Genomic DNA, 20,943 nt, shown 5'->3' on the forward strand with positions numbered 1-20,943 from the left:
GGAATATTAAGTCCGGACAAAACATGGAATAAATCTAAACTCTGGTTCCACTCCAGTTGTCAAGATTCATCAACGGTCAAATTTCCATATAACCTATGAACATATTTTATGATTACCACACGAGCTGGAAAATACATGGAAACAATGACAATATTTACACATATTAGTGACAAGAATATTCTATTATTTCAAGATCCGCGTACAGTTTTGGCGTCTGAATGAGTGAGTGAGTTTAGTTTTATTCCGCTTTTGCAACATTCCAGAAATGGACTTCACACATACTACCCATGACATTGTGGGGAATCGTGAGTGATTGTTGATGCGGCGTCTGTATCAATCACCCACTCACTACCCTACCGCCCTGGAGCAGTTTCAAAGGACACTGTATGAATATGACAGGACAGATTTATAATGACTCACACTATTAATGACTGACACTTATTTATATCTTGAAAGATGCTTATCTTCAAAAATGTATCAACGTAAGGTGACAATTTACCATACAATCTTATGATTTCTGTATTTTGCTGAGAAAAGCATAAAACATGCATATTTTCGTGAAAATGTCACAGAAGAATTTATTTAACAGGCATTCAAGTAGGTAAATAAAGTCCGGTAAAGCACAAACGCTAATACGTCGACAGTTGTCTTTTTCTGAAAAGTAATTCAGATATTTGCGAAAGAACGAAAGGTCTTATTTTCAAACATTTCGTAACCAACATCTGCGTAGGTCTATCAGGGCCATTAGCTTTTCTTGAAATTTCAAAATGGTAGATTCTAATTTCAAATGTTAAGATCCTGTATGTTGAGATTTCAAGACAGATAATTTGGATTTTCCAGATAATGATCAATGATCTCGGCTTTTCTAACACAGTAAGTAGCTGTTTTGTCACTAATACTAATTCTTTATAACTTACTGTCGCCAATGTAATGAGATGTTGTCCCTACAAGACTTCCCTAAAAGGGCAGTTGGGTAGCCTAGTGGTTAAAGCATTCGCTCGTCACGCCGAAGACCCGGGTTCAATTCTTCACATGGGTACAATGTGTGAAGCCCATTTCTGGTGTCCCCCGCCGTGAAATTGCTGGAATATTGCTATCAGCGGCGTAAACCTAAACGCACTCACTCACTCACTTCCCTAAACAGCCTCCGTTCCTGGAGGCTAGCAGATAATCTTTAGTGTTCTGTGTGGTCTTCTTGTAGAAATTATCTGGAGTTACCGGACTTTAATATGTCCAAGATGGCTGCGCACATGAATGAGATACAATTTCTGAAATGATTGCACAACAGAGATTACACAGTATCTTGTCATAAACAAAAGGTGGACCGTTTTCAACCGATTGTATTTGAAGCTTTGTGTTGTGCACTTGTTGTCAGCCATGCCTACTGATCTAAACGCCATATTTGACAACCTGTACCTCGGGAGCATGGAGGCGGCCCTGCACACTGACACACTAAGAGAGTTAGGCATCACGCATATCTTGACCATTGATGACCGGCCCCTGTCACAGGAGATCACATGTCACTTCAGCTGCAAGTATGTCCACGGACTGGACCTACAAGACACCGATCTTCTGACGTACTTTGACGAATGTGTTGAATTCATCAACGAAGGAAGAAACAAGGGTGGCGTTTTAGTTCACTGGTGAAACATTTTTCTACTGTTTTAATGTTTAGTCTGTGGAAATAACTTTAAAATTGTTAGTGTACTCCGGTACAGTGGCACATGTAAAATCACTTGCCCTGATAAGTTTTCCACTATACATAAATAAACAACATAATTAACATTGGAATATCAACTGGACACCGGTACAGTGTGATATACAAATTTGCTTGCCCGACAGAAAAAAACACTGGACTCGGGCGTCGGGCAATGGGTTATTTCCACCCCTGAGCAGTTTCTCCTGAAATGTGTTTTGTGTTTGGAAAAAGTCAGGGGGTAGTTTTGAATTTAAAATTAATTAAACACTGCGATTCACTCGCTGAAACAACAGATCTCAAAAACTGGACTCAAGAACTAAAACTATTTAGAGATTATTAGACCAGTGTATTTCTAGACTGTCAAGATTCTACTCTAGCAGAGTGTGGTGTCATACAGATGGCATCCTTATGTAGCAGGGCGTGGAGTCATCCCACAGATGACATCCTTACCTTGTCAGCTTGCTGACGGGGTTAACCTCTTTGGTCATGTGGACAAGGCGTCCGACTTCGGATCAGAAGGTCCGTGGTTCGAATCCCAGCACGGGACTCGGAAATTTTATGGCCGCTACATTGGCGCCCAACGTGGGGCTGAGCATGTTCATATGAAATTTGAGCAAAATAAGTCTCAGTACCCAACTATGCAGCTCGGGACGTGCCTTCTGTTGACGGGGGTGTATGTAGCAGGTCGTGGAGTCATCCCACAGGTGACATCCTTACCTTGTCAGCTTGCTGACGGGGTAAACCTCTTTGGTCATGTGGACAAGGCGTCCGACTTCGGATCAGAAGGTCCGTGGTTCGAATCCCAGCACGGGACTCGGAAATTTTATGGCCGCTACACTTACCTTGTCAGTTTTCTGACAGGGTTAACGTATTTGGTCATGAGGACAACCTCAGATCAGAAGATCCATGGTTCAGATGTATTTTTAGTCTCATGTGTGAGTTGTAAGGAAAATTGGACATGATGTAATGACAAATGTTTTTTATATAAATTCAAGTTTGTGTTTGCAGTTTCGCAGGCATGTCCCGTAGTGCAACCATGGTGATCGCCTACATGATGGCCAAGTGTCAGACTGACCTTCAAGAGGCCTTGGCATATGTTAAAAAAATGAGGAGCTTAATCAGGTGTGTAACAAGTGTGTAATAAGACAAGGAAACATTTGATGTACTGCATTAGTTAACACATCCTCGAACACTCTCCACTATACCCTGGATGCATCCAGGGCTTGGCCCGATGATTATATTACCTCCCTTTGCTGGCTCCACTTTATCACATTAGCCAATCAGCTAAGCCGCCGTTACATCCGAGCTTGCCAGTGTCAACAAAGATGGCGGTCGCAGTCGCGAAGGTTTGTTCGCAGTGCCACTCAGAGTTTTTTGGGAAATAATACAGACAAATTGACAGATCTGAAACTTTAAAAAAATATATAAAAGAACTCCTTCTACCTCTTTCAGAATACCTCTGCATCAGTTGTGTTGCCAAGTTTAAACGGTTAGATAATTTAAGAAGCGAAAGTGAGTTGTGATTGGTTCGCTCAACTTCCCTGATTGGATGAAAAGCCAGCCAAGGGAGGTAATAAAATCATCGGGCCAAGCCATGGATGCATCCAGGATATAGTGGATAGTGATCGTAACGTATACCCTTGAGATTATCGAGGATGTTATTAACACAGTAGCAAACTCTTTGTTCTTCATATTAAGTTTACAGTAATACAATTTTCCCATAAATACTTCACATGTACGTGATGTAAGCATTACACCGTTACAACTAGTATACCAATTATGACATGTTGATTGTCAGAATACTGAAATATTGTTCAGGCTAATGTTTTTATTACAGACCGAATCGTGGCTTCATGGAACAGCTGCAGCTGTATGAAGATATGGGTTGTCACATTGACAAGAAGCACAATGGCTTCCCGGATGTACAAGCTCAATCAGTTGGCTCTACGGGTACAGGCAGGTAGGTCATATGAGGATAGGATGTGTCATATTGGCTATTTATGTCCATGTTTATTACGGTATCACTATCAATACTATCATCTGTTCTCATTAACCGCACATAGTTCAGTTAAAATCTTCTCTTGATTCCAGGTGTGTATTCAGGGGAGGTTCCGTCCGATATGTTTGCTGCTGATCCTGATGGCTCTGGACAAGATGTTGTAGTGTACAGGTGTAAAAAGTGCAGGTGGGTATGACCAGGTGTGTCACTGTGTAGAGACAGGTTCGTTTGCTATCAGCATGCATTGCCTATACAAGGAGTGAAAATTCAAGTGTGCAGTCTGTACCAGTTTAAATACAAAATCTCTATCACTGTCCATAGGCAGATCCTTATGCTATCAGCATGTATTGCCAATACAAGGATTGAAACTTCAAATGCAGTATATGCCAGTGTAAATAAAGTAATTAAACCTTTTTAAAATGGTTTGAATATAAAACTTTATCACTGAGCCGAGACATTTCTGTTTGTGTAAATTCAAGCATGCAGTATGTACCAGTGTAAATAATATAGATGAAACCTTTTCTACCTGTTTGAGGGCGGTGGGGTAGCCTAATGGTTAAAACGTTCGCTCGTCACGCCGAAGACCCGGATTCGAATCCCCACATGGGCACAATGTGTTAAGCCCATTTCTGGTGTCCCCCGCCATGATATAGCTGGAATATTGCTAAAAGCGGCGTAAAACCAAACTCAGTCAGTCTAACTGTTTGAATAATAATGCTCTTGGATACAAAAATGTTAATTACATTCCACTAATTTCATCCATTCTTCAATAGACATGATAATTTCATAAAAAGCACATCACGTTTATATTCATGCATACCATAACACCACAGTGCATGATTAAAGCATGAATATTTTAAAGCATCATGCTGATTGGTTTGGGCGTTTTGAAGGGTCAGTACTGGTCAGCAGTCCATGTCTTGATGAATATGTTATTGTCATGGGTGGCGTGTCATGAACATTACAAACAGGCTGCAGACACTTGTCTGCTCCCCTTTACACCGCTAACATTGGAGAAGCCCACAGGGTGCCATGATGTAGTTGGAGGACTGGCTTACTTGAATTGTACTACTTTATTAACTTTGAATGTCTTGTCAGGCAGTGTCATCTATCAACAAAGTTCCAACAGAAACCTGTTTCTTAGACAGAGAGGTAACCCTATATTGGCCAAATAACCATCGCAGACTCACATCAATTCTTCTTTTTAGCGGGGCGGTGGGGTAGCCTAGTGGTTTAAGCATCCGCTCGTCACGCTGAAGGCCCGGGTTCGAATCCCCACATGGGTACAATGTGTGAAGCCCATTTCAGGTGTCCCCTGCTGTGATGCTGCTTGAATATTGCTAAAAGCAGCGTAAAACTAAACTCAGTCAGTCAGTCTTCTTTTTAGCCTTTTGTGGCAATCAATTGCTGATGCTGGAGTACGTGTCCCTCATCAAAGGGGAACAACTCATGCAGAATGGAATGTTGAAATAACTTGCTCATGGGAATCTCACTTTGCCTTTTCTGTTCAAAGTATAATTTTGCACTGTCATCTCGGTGGGTACCATGTGAACAATTAAGACACAAAATATTTCATATTTATAGACAGTCACCAGGGCAACAGCTTAGTTGTAACAGCGTTTGCTCCATCCACTGAAGACATGTATGTCCTATTCCCAACTGGGTAGAGTGTTGAGAGGCCCATTCCTTGAATCGTGACTTTGCTGGACAACTGTTCTAAATGGTGTGAAATATAACTCAGTCACTCAAAACAACAAGAGTACTTAACACAATTCAGTGAAAGAGTGAGTATAGTTTTATGCCACTTTTAGCAATATTTCAACACTATCACAGCAGGGGACACCAGAAATGGGCATCGCACATTCTACCCATGTTTGGAATCAAACCCAGGCCTTTTTTTATGACAAGTGAACACTTTAACCACCAGACTACCTTAATGCCATAAAGTGTCCTTTGAACTGACCCCCCCTGTGGTGTAGTGGTTAGAGCGTCCGCCCGGAGAGCGGAAGGTCGCGGGTTCGATCCCCGACCGCGTCATACCAAAAGATGTTAAAATATGGTACTTGTTGGTCCCTGCCTGGTGCTTGGCATTAATGGGTACAACAAGGACTGGTCGACTTGGAGTCAGTATAATGTGTCTGGGTGGGGTATTCATGCTTCACTGCGGCATGCAGGGGCGGATACAGCTTTTTTAGAAAGGGGGGGTGCATACTATTGAGAAAAGGGAGGGTGCACATGTCATTTTCATCCGAGTTTCAATGGTCATTCAATAAACCTTCAGGACAAAAGGGGGGGTGCACACCCCTGCATTGAATTATATATCACACGTCAACACCAGTGCACACCCCTGCACCCCCCTTCTGGATCCGCCTATGGCATGGTATCTCAATGGGCTAGCACTATAAAACCAGCTCAAGTCTGGGCTAGTACAAGCAGCCGCACATACACATACACACGCTTGCACATCGTCATATGAGCGAAATATTCTCAAGCACGACGTAAAACCCAATTCCACATTTTGTTGCAGAACATCTCTCTTCCGAAAGTCTGTGCTGCTAAGTCACACGATTGGTGAAGGTGAATCTGCATTTGACTGGCGAGGGAAACAGCCAGCCAATCAGAGGACAGATGAAGTAAAGGCCAAGTCAGAGACGATATGCAATAAATCCTTGTTTATAGAGCCTGTGAAATGGATGGCTGGAACGGTGGAAAATATGGAGGGGAAGGTAGAAATAATTACTTCCTTGCTAACTGTTTCTAAGTTGATGAAGTGTGGAATAAAATTTACTTGCGATAACAGCCTTCTTGTTTCCAACCAGATGCAGCTGGAATAGTAATGATTGTGGTGTAAGTGCCATGCTTCTCATTTTATGTTTGAATCATTTAGCCTGCAAAGGATTTCTGATGAAATTATGAATTATATGTAATGAATAAAGTGTCTTCTTTCAGCTCTCGTGTCCAAAATGTTCATCCAAGATCGGTTCTTTCATATGGTATGGTAAGTAAACGATATTTTGTTTTGTAAAAGATCAGAGCAAGAAAACACGTTCCACATCCCTGACAAATCTGTGACAAAGCAGAGATGATTGTACAGTTCTAACACTATAACATAGACATGCGCCTATGAATCATTGTAAAAATAGTGATGATACCAGGTGTTCGTGAAAAGGTACCGGTAAGTGTACCCTGCCGTACTGGTGGCACCTATCATAAACACATGCAAAGGCCAGGTAATTGTTAACCTGAAAAGAAATAGGAAACTTGTAGTACAAATCAAAATATGGAATTGCACTGAACATCAAAAGTTCAATAACACAGAGAACTAGTCTGTTGATTTAGTTATTATGTTAAACCACCTACTGTCTTTCACCTTGCTGTCCAAGTACAACAATGACTTCCTGTAGAAACTTTGGATTTTGTTACTGTATCAGTTGTTCATAGATTTACAATGCTGATATGAAATATGCCCCAATCAGGCCCAATCAGCTTACTAAGTGTCGTGATTCATGGTGGAACCGGCAGAGATATCTGAAGTTCCTCAGTTAGTGACTGATCTGTTCACGGATTTACTTTAACTGTCCTATCTGTGGATTCAGAAAGGCTTTACAAGCTGGTATAGGCTACATTTCTCCATCGCTCACAAATACATATGGCTGCCTTCTGAGTAAAGTGTATGGTACTACAGCAGTCTAAGGAAACTTAGGCTCAGTATTATCAGGGCTCGATTTAGTGCTTTGTTACTTGTACTGGTGCAACGCAATATTACAAAGTGCAACCTAGTAATGAGTCTTAACTTGCACAAGGTGCAAGTCAATTTTTGAGAAATAAATCAACAATATCTCCAACATTTTAAGCATAAACATGTCAGCTAATTTTTCTTCTAAACTTTGAATAGCTATGGCACTGAAATATTTCTATTCATATACACGTTTCGGCTATGACAGGTCTTGTAAACAGGGATCAGCTGTGTCTCTGTGTTGCTATGGTTTCATAGGTACTACATCACGGAAATATGTTTATGTGCACCGAAACCTCTGACGTTTTAACACACTATGTTGCAACTAGAATTTGGCTGGTGCAACTACGGTAGGTTTTTATCTTAAGTTACACCTGGTGCAAGTAGGTTAACCTCTCTTAAATCAAGCTCTGATTATTTGTTACACTGCTATACAGAGCGAGATGGTCGTACAGATTTAGCCAATCAGACAATTGCTACTATTTAGGGTTTGGCAGGACTTACAAATTGTTTTTTGATTTTCTCTTCCCTGGTTGCTGACACTGATCTCTCAACAAACGAAAATCTGTATAAAACACAGATATTTGACCTGCAGTATATACGCTTAGTGGTGACATGGTCACTACATTTATATTTCCGCAAGATGACATCCTGGAATATTGACAAAAAGAAATAATCCAGCGACTGTTTTTTCACTGTTGTGAATAATGGCGTCCTACATGTGTATCACCTGGAAGCGATCCTATGGAAAATAACTTTGAATCGTGTTCTGATTTGGAGGACAAATGTTTTTAGAGTTAAAAGTTCAAACGGTATGTGCAAATGTTAACTTTTGCGATTTGGTAAGCTGTGTTCTGATTTGTTAAGACTCAGTGTAGCAGTGTAACGAGTTTACTTAGACTGGGTATTGCAGGTAATGTAATATGTCTGTGACTGTATGTTTTGAAACCCCAAACAGTGTTTAACATTGAAACATGTGTGGAGGCAACTGATGCAAGGCTATAATCAATGTAGAACAAAATGTTAGCAGGGCAGTGGTGGTTAAAGCATTTTGTCATCAGGCCGAAAACCAGGGTTTGATTTTCCACATGGATGCAAAGTGTGAGGCCTTTTTCCGGTGACCCCCGCCCCTCGGTGACCCCCGCCACGATATTGCTGGAATATTTAATAAAGCTTCATAAAACTATACTGACTCACAAAGATGCTGTTAATGTGATGTGAGGCACTTTAAGTACACTCGTCAGTCATAAACAGCATCCACCGCACATCAGCCCTGGGTACACATGTACTCAAGGGGAAACGTGTATACAAGCACTGAAGTATTTTGATTTACTACTTTTTTTAAACTTCTTTTTGTAGGAGAGAGATGTCCGTGTGGATCATGGGTAGCGCCAGCCTTCCATATTCAAAACTCAAAGGTTGACGAGGTCACACCTCGCCCTGCCATCAAGATCGCACAGCCACGCCCACTGGTCACTCAAGAGCTGCCTATCATGAACGTCCCCGGTCCTCTGGACGAGCTGCAGCAACTCAATGACGCCCTTACCCAGACATTATGATGGAACTCCTTTGAAAGATGGCAGCTGTTACTTAGAACATGTTTGTATAAAATGTGAGGTTCTGTATGTTTGACCATGGCAAATCATTCACTTGTTTTTAAGATTTTATGCTGACTCCATTTACAACCTCATAATGGGTTCTATTCAGAATATGCATTTCAACCTTTTCAAATCTGAAAATGTCTATGAATTATATAAAAACAACTTTGGTTTTGGACTAAATGGGGTTAAGATTTGCCAGTGTGTATACATTTTCTATCCTCCCAAGATTTAAGGGGCGTGGGGTAGCCTTGTAGTTAAAGCATTCACTCGTCATGCCAAAGACCTGGGTTTGATTCCGAAAATGGGTAAAATGCTTGAAGCCCATTTCTGGTGTCCCCTGCCGTAATATTGCTGGAATATTGCTGAAAGCAGCATAAAACCATACTAACTCACTCACTCCCAAGATGTAAAACCTGAAATAACTATTGAAACGTTTGAAATCATTGAAAGAATTGTTCAAATGACTGACAACTGAAACATGTTTTTTGTTGATTTGTAAACGCGTGGGCAATAACAAGGTTTATGGGGTTTTTAAACCAAAATTATTTGATCTTCTTGAGAATTGTCAACTATGAGGACGTCAGTTACCTGTGATCAATCTTTTGCACTGTTCCTATAAGCATCAATATAAGTTAGCTTTGGAAAGGACATGTTAAATATTAAAAACATATATTCTCGTAAAAAATAACAAAATTGAAATAGTGATATAGCAAGACAGTGAGCGCTATAGTGCAATAAATGCTCTGCTGTGAGCAGGCTGTGCCCAGTAAATTGCATTCTGGCAAAAACATCATACTATTTATTGTAAATTTACATTGTCACTATATGAGGGAGGTTTATGTCAAATTGTGCAGAGAGGCTGAAGATCAAATACTTAAAGTGCAGCTAGATGCAAAAATCCAAAAGAAGTAAATGGGTAGGTCATTGAGGGCATGTGAACTAGGGCTGTTGGGGCAGGGGTGGAAATAACCCATTGCCCCGCCCGAGTCCAGTGTTTTTTTCTGTCGGGCAAGCAAATTTGTATATCACACTGTACCGGTGTCCAGTTGACTTTCAAATGTTAATTATGTTGTTTATTTTAAAAATCAACAAGAAAACGGCCAGTATAGTGGGAAAATTATCAGGGCAAGTGATTTTACTTGTGCCACTGTACCGGAGTACACTAGCTATTTTAAAGTTATTTCCAGCCCTGTGGGGTTCTGTGAATCAAACTCTATCCCAATTGTTTGATCGGCATTCTAGAAGTTGGTGAGTCAACAAATGAAACATACAAATTTATGGATGACAACTTCTGGTTTCACTTTGATCAACCGTGACCAAGGATACTACATCCCATCAGCCTATGAAGAACTAATCAAAGTGTAGACCATCTAACCACGCCGTCTATTTGTTGTTACTACTCAATCCCCGTTTATTGGCTTCATCACTAGTGATATTTGTTGTTTTAGTTCCCTACTGGCCTCTTCCAATTATGTACCACTTGTTATTCTATTACATGCTGTTGTTAATGTTAATCTGCTGCTTGTCACAACATACCATGTATATATGCTTCTCACCATTTGGTTGTACTCACTTTTAGCTTGATAACGATGTAAGAATCTACATCGAAACGTCGCTTAACGCAATAAACCAGAAGTTGTCATCCATAAAGTTGTATGTTTCATTTACAAACTGTATCCTTCATACATTTTATTCGTAATTTGCTATCACTAAAATTGAATAATCAAGAACTTTAAAAAGGAGTGTTTTACTTGAATTTGGATTATATCTATCAAAGCATGATATGCACAACAGAATGTATCCAAGCCAGTATAATACTCAATACCCTATGTATACATTTTGACCGTAATCAGGCCACTGATATGTATGTCATGTTATGTATTTTGTTGTTGTTTCACTGAATGTAATGAATAATACATCTATTGCTGACTTCTTATTGTATTCATTGCTCAAATGTATTCTTTCTCCTATTTGTAACATCATGATATGTATCAGGCGGTGGGGTAGCCTAGTGGTTAAAGCGTTCAGTCTTCACACCAAAGACCTGGGTTTGATTCCCCACATGGGTACAATGTGTCAAGCCCATTTCTGATGTCATTTGCTGTGATTATTGCTGGAATATTGCTAAAAGCGGGGTAAAGCCCAACTCACTCACTCACTGATATGTATCATATTCGACTCAGTGGATTCATTGCAGCCCTAATGTGAACCTTCAGCAGCCTGTGATTTAGAAATACAATCCGACATAAACTTACAAGTAAATCTTGTCTTAATTGATCATTTGCAGATAATTTGCTTTTCATGCGGAAGACCTGGGTTTGAAGCCCATTGATGTCCTAGCCATGATATTGCTGGAGTTTTGCTTAAGCATCATAACTCACCCACCCATACTAGTATTGTGTGGGGCAGTGGGGTAGCCCAGTGGTTAAAGCGTTTGCTCATCAAGCTGAAGACCTGGGTTGAATTCCCCACATGGGTACAATGTGTGAAGCCCATTTCTGGTGTCTCCCGCCGTAATATTGCTGGAATATTGCTAAAAGCGGTGTAAAACCATACTCACTCACTCAGTAGTCTGTACTTGGTGATGTGCGACATCAGTCTGTGCCAGGACCAACGAGCTACCTTCATAATCTCCGCTGCTGGCATGTCCTCCCTACCTGCAGCATTGTGCTGTGGGTGTGGGTGTGAAAGACATGACCCACCCACCCAGCCAGCCAGTTCAGTACCAGTGTCATCCTATGGGCCATTGTGGCTGTAGGTACAGGCAGATGTGGCCGATGAATGCTGATTATTTTGACCACTCGGTAATGAGGCAGATCTCAGATAAAATGACACTTTTGATGACAACATCAATCTTCTTAACATAAAAGAAACTCTTTCCAAGCTTGTTTGATAGTTTCAAGTGTAAACGCATTTTCATTGTGCTTGATGTGAGTTTGGAGAGTTGACTATAGATGAAGTCAACAAAATGATTTAGAGAGGAGTTGTCTCCCATACGCTGCTCAATCATAGACCACTGAAGAGACAACTGACTTCTCCCTTTGTTCTGGATGAAGACATTGTAGTGGGACTTCTTCCTTTGTTCTGGATGAAGCACACAGGAGATCAGGTTCTCGATCCACAAAACGTTCGTAACGTTACGGCTTGACGTAACTCTATAGTTTACCATAGGCTTATGAATGTCGTAGCTGCTACCAACACTGTGTGGATCGGGACCCTGATATACAGGGGCATAGGAACGGCGTTGGGTGGGGTGGGGTGGGGTGGGGTGTTTAAGCCCCCCACCCCACTTTTTTCAAAACAAACCATATCTACCTTACCATAACTACAATTTCATTTTGATTTTCAATACTTTCATAAATTATATACAAGTGACAGATTTGTCGTGGTGTCTGTTGTTCGTTTCCAGTGTTTGAGAATCCGGCAGGTTGGGATTTATCTGTTATGTTTGTTGTAGCTGTTGTAGCCATATCCGGTACTGCTCCCTACAAAGAATTTTGATTTTTTACTTGTCACTGCTCAGAGCTATCAGACATAGGTGATGTTTCTTAATAGATCCCAATCCAAATCTGCATCCCTATTTATATGCTTCAGGAAAATGTATTGTTATCATCTGACAAAATGCCTCTGTTCGACCAGCAGAAAATGGGTACCCGGTGGGAGAAGTCATGTGACTTCTAACCTTCTAGCGCCTAACAGGCAGCTTGGGTTATCCGGGATAATAATGTCTTAGCGCTATGAACATGCACAAGTGTGTGGAAACAAGCATTTTATAAATTAGTTAATTATATGTGATTTAGATCATGCTAAAGTACACTTACTTGTCATCTTGAAAACTTAACTGGTGAAGATTTTATATCTGCTCACCCACTTGATGATTCATGCCCGATAAATACATAACAAGATGCATGACTGAAAATATTTATTGCTATTTATGTTTTAGGACGCAAACCATCTTGCTGTTTTCTTAGGATTATGATTTCTGAATGGTATAAGTTCCAAATCGGGAATCTTTTAGTAAATCACAATGGAACAGCCCAGAGCTCTGTGTTGGGACAAGCCGACATCAAACTCTTTTATAGTGAGCAGCCCAGAGATATATACTGCAGCAATGTTGTTGATGCTGAAATGCCCATGTTGATATAATCTGGAGACTCTTTCCAGCCACACGACTTGAGGGGAACAACCCTAGTCTGCCTAGTGACAGTACAGCCATATGCATGCATGGTAGAGATATGATGTGGTACTGGGAATTATGTTGTTACTTCACATGCAAACTGTAGCGCAAATAGGGTTGCGCAACAGAGAGAAAAATGACCAGTATTTTTCTCACTGTTGCGCAACCCTACTTGCGCTACAGTTTGCCTGTGGTTACTGCCACAAGTGACTACCACGAGGTTGTCTGACACTGAATCTACAGATTTGATTCCCACATTAGTACAATGTGTAAATCCTTTTGTTTGTGTCCCTTGATATGATATTACTGGGGTGTTTCAACCAGCCTAAACTCACTCACTTAATTCTCAGACGTTGCGATGAGGTTTGACATAGGGCATCAGGTTTATCATCCGCGATAATCTCCAGGGTATACGTTACGATCACTCTCCACTATATACGTACCTCGCCATGTGCACAGGCGAATATTCAGTATATTTATATTGTATTGGTCTTTGACCTAATAAAAATCTTGTCTTGTCTTGACTATACCCTGGATGCATCCACAGCTATATTACCTCCCTTTGCTGGCTCCGCCTTCTCACAGTAGCCAATCAGCTAAGCCGCCGTTACATCCGAGCTTGCCAGTGTCAACAAAGATAGCGGTCGCAGTCGCGAAGGTTTGTTTGCAGTGCCACTCAGATTTTTGGGAAATCATACAGACAAATTGACAGATCTGAAACTTTAAAAAAATATATAAAAGAACTCCTTCTACCTCTTTCAGAGTACCTCTGCATCAATGTGTTGCCAAGTTTAAACGGTTAGATAATTTAAGAAGCGAAAGTGAGTTGTGATTGGTTCGCTCAACTTCCCAGCGTAGACACCTGATTGGATAAAAAGGGAGCCAAGGGAGGTAATAAAACCATCCAAGCCGTGGATGCATCCAGGGTATAGTGGAGAGTGATCGTAACGTATACCCTGGAGATTATCGAGAATGCAGGTTTATGTGTTGTTGTTTTTTATACTAATTCCAACTGACCTTGTTTACTGCAAATCATAAACATTAAAAATTAATTCTCGTACATTTCTAATATTTGCAATGATTTCATTTTTACCCAGAGTCTTTGTAAGACTCGAGAAGAACCTGATGTCATGCTAGATTGTGAACTTGTTACCAGAGAAATAGTCCTTTGGTTGTACAACCTTGTTACTTTAATGTGTGTGAGCCAGTGTTATTAAAAGCACACACTATTGCTACTGTTTGTTGTTTTTCTGTCTCTGAAATCTGGTGATAAGGAAAAATACTAATTAGCATATGTCGTGTTCAGTGTCCATCCTTGCCAACATGTTGATCACTGGATTGTCTGGTCCACACTCAATTATTTACAGACCGCCGCCATATGGCTGGAATATTGCTGAGTGCAGCGTAAAAGTAAACTCACTCACTCACTCCCTCCTTGCCAACACCAGTGTCTGCAAACAAATACCTCAGAAACAAATCTGTGAAGATCCGGGTTAGAATTGGTCTTCAGCAACACATGCTTGTCCAAAGAGGCGACTAACGGGATCGAGTGGTCAGCCCCGCTGACTTGGTTGACACATGTCATGAGTAGATCGATGCTCATGATATCAGTCAGTGGATTGTCTGGTCCAGACTCGATTGTTTACCGCCGCCATATAGCTGGAATAGTCCCGCACCAGGTTCGCTCCAGGAAGAACTCAATAATGATCACTGTAAATACACCTATTACACTGACTGACTGAGTTTGGTTTTACGCCGCTTTTAGCAATATTCCAGCAACATCACGGCGGGGGACACCAGAAATGGGCTTCACACACTGTGCCCATGTGGGGATTCGAACCCGGGTCTTCGGCGTGACGAGCCAACGCTTTAACCATTAGGCTACCCCACCGCCCCACACCTATTACACTAAACACGCTTATCAGGCCAATAGTCTTATAACACATGTAATATTTGGGATTACATTTCCTCAGTAAAGTACAGATTCTAGTACTTGTGTTCGGTTCAGTCCCATCCGGGATTCGAACCGACGGCCTCAGAGCCAGCCGCCTAACCCACTCCGCCACTCTGCGGCTTCCACAAAATGGGTGAGTGTCAATTGGCACGGCACGGCTCCCACGACCGAAAGCTATGAATGTACAATACCATTTAGAAAGTACACTTGGCTACAAAGTGATGACAAAAAATTATAAGACGTACTTTATATGAGCTCGCGTCTTCGGAAGCTGTAAGTATCTTTTTGTATAGTGCTATCACAGGACCGACCGCGATACTAGCGTTGCAAACCCCTGTGATATCTCAGACCATGGATGTCATGCAAAATGCAGTTGTTGCACGTTTGTTGTTTAACGCCTCACTCAGGACTATTCAAGTTTGGACCTGACAAATAAATTTGATGTTACAAGCTGGTAGTGGGGTAAGCTGGGCCCCGTCTCGTGGCCTTGTTGTTACAACGTTTGCCTTTCACGCCGAAGACCCGTTTCCATGTGAAGACCATTTCTGGTGTCCTTCGTGACATTGCTGGAATATTGTTAAAAGCAGCGTAAAACTGAACTTACTCACTCACACTTTCGGGGGTGGGGGGTGGGGGTGAAAGCGTACGCCCGTCACGCATGGGTACAATGTGTGAAGCCCATTTCTGGTGTCCTCCACCGTGATATTGCTTGAAAATGGCGTAAAACCATACTCACTTACTACTTCGAGCAACGTTCCATCCAGATGACAACCACTCAACCAGGATGCCGAACCAGACCGTCTGGTCCATTCAGTCGTCTGCTCCAACCACCATTGGTTGCTAGGGACCAAAGCCTCGCTCCATAAAGTGATCGTAACGCTGACACGATCGTAAACTATAACTCGTAACTCCTATACTTTAACACTGGATGCGACAATCTATACACTGTGTCTATACATGTATGTGAAGTGTCATTGGAAAGCTGAGATAGCACATCTGACAAACTATTGTCAGGACGTCCACGGTTCTGTTAAAAATCCCACATGAAAATCTGGGTTAGAATTGGTCTTTCAGCAACCCATGCTTGTCATATGAGGCGACTAACGGGATCGGGTGGTCAGCCCCGCTGACTTGGTTGACTCATGTCATGCGTAGATCGATGCTTATGATATCAATCAGTGGATTGTCTGGTCCAGACTCGTTTGTTTACAGCCGCCATATAGCTGGAATAGTCTCGCTCCAGGAAGAACTCAATAATGATCACTGTAAATACACCTATTACACTAAACACGCATTTCAGGCTAATAGTCTTATAACACATGTAATATTTGGGATTACATTTCCTCAGTAAAGTATAGATTCTAGTACTTGTGTTGGGTTGAGTCCCATCCGGGATTCGAACCGACACCCTCAGAGCCAGCCGCCTAACCCACTCCGCCACTGCGGCTTCCACAAAATGGGTGAGTGTAAACTGGCACGGCACGGCTCCCACGACCAAAAGCTATGAATATACAATACCATTTAGAAAGTAGACTTGGCTACAAATTGATGACAAAAATCAAAGACGTACTTTATGAGCTCGCGTCTTCGGAAGCTGTAAGTATCTTTGTGTATAGCGCTATCACAGGACCGACCGCGATACTAGCGTTGCAAACCCCTGTGATATCTCAGACCATGGACGTCATGCAAAATGCAGTTGTTGCACGTTTGTTGTTTAACGCCTCACTCAGGGCTATTCAAGTTTGGACCTGACAAATAAAATATTGATATTACAAGCTGGTAGTGGGGTAACCTGGGCCCCGTCTCGTGGCCTGCATGGTTGTTACAACGTTTGCCTTTCACGCCGAAGACCCAAGTTCCCATATGTGAAGACCATTTCTGGTGTCCTTCGTGACATTGCTGGAATATTGTTAAAAGCAGTGTAAAACTGAACTTACTCACTCACACTTTCGGGGGGGGGGTGGGGGTGAAAGCGTACGCCCGTCACGCATGGGTACAATGTGTGAAGCCCATTTCTGGTGTCCTCCACCGTGATATTGCTTGAAAATGGCGTAAAACCATACTCACTTACTACTTCGAGCAACGTTCCATCCAGATGACAACCACTCAACCAGGACGCCGAACCTGACCGTCTGGTCCATTCAGTCGTCTGCTCCAACCACCATTGGTTGCTAGGGACCAAAGCCTCGCTCCATAAAGTGATCGTAACGCTGACACGATCGTAAACTATAACTCATAACTCCTGTACTTTAACACTGGATGCGACAATCTATACACTGTGTCTATACATGTATGTGAAGTGTCATTGGAAAGCTGAGATAGCACATCTGACAAACTATTGTCAGGACGTCCACGGTTCTGTTAAAAATCCCACATGAAAATCTGGGTTAGAATTGGTCTTTCAGCAACCCAATTACTTTGTTCGATGCACATGATGTCCATCACTGGATTGTCTGGTCCATACTCGATTATTTACAGACCGCCTCCATACAGCTGGAATATTGCTGAGTAGGGTTGGGTATTGCCAAAATTGTCGTATTGCAATATATTGTGAAAGTGTAACACATGGGTTAAGGTAATGAAATGATTGTTTCCTTTCTTTTGAAACAATGCCACTGGCCACTGTCAGAACTCAGATGTGATTGTTCAAGAGATCAATTGAAAATGCTTCCAAATTGAAGACTTCGCTTTAAAGATTACAACTCGAGAAAATGCGTCTGCAGAGGCGTCTGCCATTTAGTTTGTTTATCCCTACAACGAGTGCCGGTACCAATTCTATTTTGTTTTATATATATGGTTTAAAAGTCACGCACATGCAATTATATGACCAATAAACATTCTCAAATCTTTTATGTATAATAATATAAAGGAAATACAAATGTTATTAGTATTTTTTACTATAATCACGAAAATTACCGATCATGGTCACGGAAATTGCCGATCGTATCGGCTGAACCGGTTCGCGAAAAATGTACCGCAATATATCGTATTGTGAAGTTCGAATTGCAATATAAAGGTTAACCGATATTATCGTCCACCCGTATTGCTGAGTGTGGTGTTAACCAACAAACCAACTGTTAATAATCCATTCAGTTCAATCAATCAACGAGCTATGGCGTCTGATCCTTTACATACATAGTTGTTCAGCTCCAAGTAACTATACTGGATTCCTCTGTTAAGTGCCCCCCTTTTCTATCTTATCACTGTTACTCTTTCACATGCACTCGTATAGCTGCTTCCGACTTTTTCATTCACCTGATGAAAGAGTAAGGTCATACTCCGAAACGTCCTCTCTCTCTCCCCTACCCCATATGAAAGAAGTTGACACTCAACAAATTTCAACCTTTAAAATGTATTGTTTTTACACAGGTACTTTATGCCCAGACATGGGTGTATTCCGTCTGCTTTAGTAAACATATATACATTAACACCAACGTTTGACGAAGACCCGGGTTCGATTCCCCAGATGGGTACAATGTGTGAAGCCCATTTCTGGTGTCCCCCGCCGTGATATTGCTGGAATATTACTAAAAGTGGCGTAAAACCATAGTCAGATGATAACCAGGAAACAGAACAAGGACTCTTCTGTATACACGTGCAGATCACTCTTCAGTTCTTCATAGTTAAAGGGGCGGTGGGGGTAGCCTCGTGGTTAAAGCGTTCGCACGTCACGCTGAAGACCCAGGTTCGAGTCCCCACATGGGTACAATGTGTGAAGCCCATTTCTGGTGTCTCCCGTCGTCATATTGCTGGAATATTTCTAAACGCGGCATAAAACTAAACTCACTCACCAACGTTTGACTAATCCATTGTGCAGGGTGACCGTGGTTACTCAATTTGGTGTTATCAGTTAATCCTTTAATCGATGTCTTGTGGAACCCAACTGATAATTCCTCTCTTGCTGTGCTCCCACGCGATACATTTACCACACCAGACCTGGATTTATATGGCTTAGCAATTACCCCAGACACTAATAAAGCCAATTAGGAACCTTTGTCAGGGACCCGTGAAGATCCGGGGTAGAATAGGCCTTCAGCAACCCATGCTTGCCACAAAAGGCGACTATGCTTGTCGTAAGAGGCGACTAACGGGATTGGGTGGTCAGGCTCGCTGACTTGGTTGACACATGGCATCGGTTCCCAATTGCGCAGATCGATGCTCATGCTGTTGATCACTGGATTGTCTGGTCCAGACTCGATTATTTACAGACCGTCGCCATATAGCTGGAATATTGCTGAGTGCTGCGTAAAACTAAACTCACTCACTCACTCGCCTTTGTCAGGTAATCAGAGTGGTGTTACCACTAATTGTGCTTGTCATAGATTCATAATGCTACGTTCACACCATCACGATTCGCGCCAGGACTGAAATCGTGGTCTTAATCATGGCGATCCTATCAGATCTTGAGGTCAGTCGTGGCAATCGTGTTCATTGTAGAAAAATTTTGGACGGTTAAAAAATGTTCTACGATCAACAAGATTAATTGATGCAGGATACATGCTGTGTTTGTGACCTTCGTGTGACCGACCTTCAAATATCAGACCATTATCTGATCACTTTCTCTCTGGATGTAGATAAGCCTCTGCACCCAAAGAAAGTCAAGCAGTGTCGGAACTTAAAAGCTTAAAACTGCATTCAGTGTTGACTCATCAAATAGCATTCTTGTGCAATGCCCTCCCCCGGATCTAAATGAACTGTCAGAACTGTTTAACTCTACACTTCTTGGTGTATTGGACAAACACGCGCCTCTGAAAAACAGACGAGTAACGGACAGGCCTGTGACGCCATGGACTATGACGTCAGATGTGTTAGAGGCTAAATGCAGTAGACGTCACAGTACACAGGCAGATCTACTGTGCTGCAGGGAACAGGGTCACCTGGAGATAAGGCGTGCCAAACAAGCATCCCTGAACAGCAGAATCCGGGAATCAATGTTCGATCCTCGGTCACTCCATCAACTTATGTCCCGCCTTCTTGGTAAAGACTCATCCCGACCTCCCATCTTGTCCCATCCTCCTGATAAGCTGTCAGACGTCTTTCAGAATTTCTTCACAAATGAAATAGCCAAAATCCATGATTCAATGGTAGGATCTGGTAACATGTCACATTTTGGCGACAGTGACTCCAGACATGATCCTGAAGTTTCCAGAGTGTCCCCAAAATGTCGAGACTCAAGTGACAATGACGAGCATACTCTCACACATTTCAGACCTTTCAGTGAGGCTGAAGTACGCATGTTGATCAGAAGATCAAACCCCACATCTTGTTCTCTTGACCTTTTGCCTACATCTGTACTTTTAGACCATCTTAATGTTCTTCTCCCAGTACTCACCAGAATCATCAACACAAGTCTTGAACACGGTGAAATGCCCGCTGTTTTCAAAACTGCGCTAGTGAAGCCTCTTTTGAAGAAGCCAAACCTCGACTGCAATGTACTTGGCAATTACAGACCTGTATCCTACCTCTCGTATGTTTCAAGACTCATTGGGCGAGCAATGAATGTGAGGATGTCAGAACATCTCCAGCAACATGACATGTATCACCATCTTCAGTCAGCCTATCGTGCTCACCACTCCACTGAGACTACCCTTGTTAAAGTCCTAAATGATCTACGACTTGGTTTGGACAACAACAATATTGGTATCTTAACACTCCTCGATTTAAGTTCGGCTTTTGATACAATTGATCATGACATGCTCATTTATTGTCTCAGGTGTGATTTTCACATTGATGGCACCGCTCTCTGTTGGTTTAAGTCCTACCTAACGTCCCGCCGT

The 20,943-nt window shown here is 42.0% G+C and overlaps 1 protein-coding gene and 2 long non-coding RNA genes across 3 annotated transcripts in view; 2 read left to right on the forward strand and 1 right to left on the reverse strand.

The window, feature by feature from the left end:
• Positions 1-12,238, forward strand: part of LOC124257235 — a 29,053-nt gene extending 16,815 nt beyond the window's left edge. The window contains exons 2-3 of the long non-coding RNA XR_006893215.1: positions 599-601; positions 11,219-12,238. This is a non-coding gene — a long non-coding RNA (uncharacterized LOC124257235). The remainder of the gene's footprint in view (positions 1-598; positions 602-11,218) is intronic.
• Positions 1,233-9,342, forward strand: LOC124257233 (dual specificity protein phosphatase 12-like). The gene is given in 8 exon segments (XM_046691250.1): positions 1,233-1,643; positions 2,708-2,821; positions 3,537-3,615; positions 3,617-3,683; positions 3,803-3,884; positions 6,226-6,424; positions 6,648-6,696; positions 8,794-9,342. Coding segments are annotated over 8 exon segments (1,056 nt in total). The 5' UTR covers positions 1,233-1,377; the 3' UTR covers positions 8,994-9,342.
• Positions 7,830-20,448, reverse strand: LOC124257236. Its single transcript, XR_006893216.1, has 3 exons — positions 20,367-20,448; positions 19,724-19,728; positions 7,830-7,842 (listed from the first exon to the last, which is right to left on the reverse strand). It is a non-coding gene; the product is annotated as an uncharacterized LOC124257236 (long non-coding RNA).
• Between the last annotated feature and the right edge of the window lie 495 nt (positions 20,449-20,943).

Source organism: Haliotis rubra, unplaced genomic scaffold, assembly GCF_003918875.1.
Source record: "Haliotis rubra isolate DU_JTF1 unplaced genomic scaffold, ASM391887v1 Scf653, whole genome shotgun sequence".
In the NCBI taxonomy this organism is placed as follows: Eukaryota; Metazoa; Mollusca; class Gastropoda; order Lepetellida; family Haliotidae; genus Haliotis; species Haliotis rubra.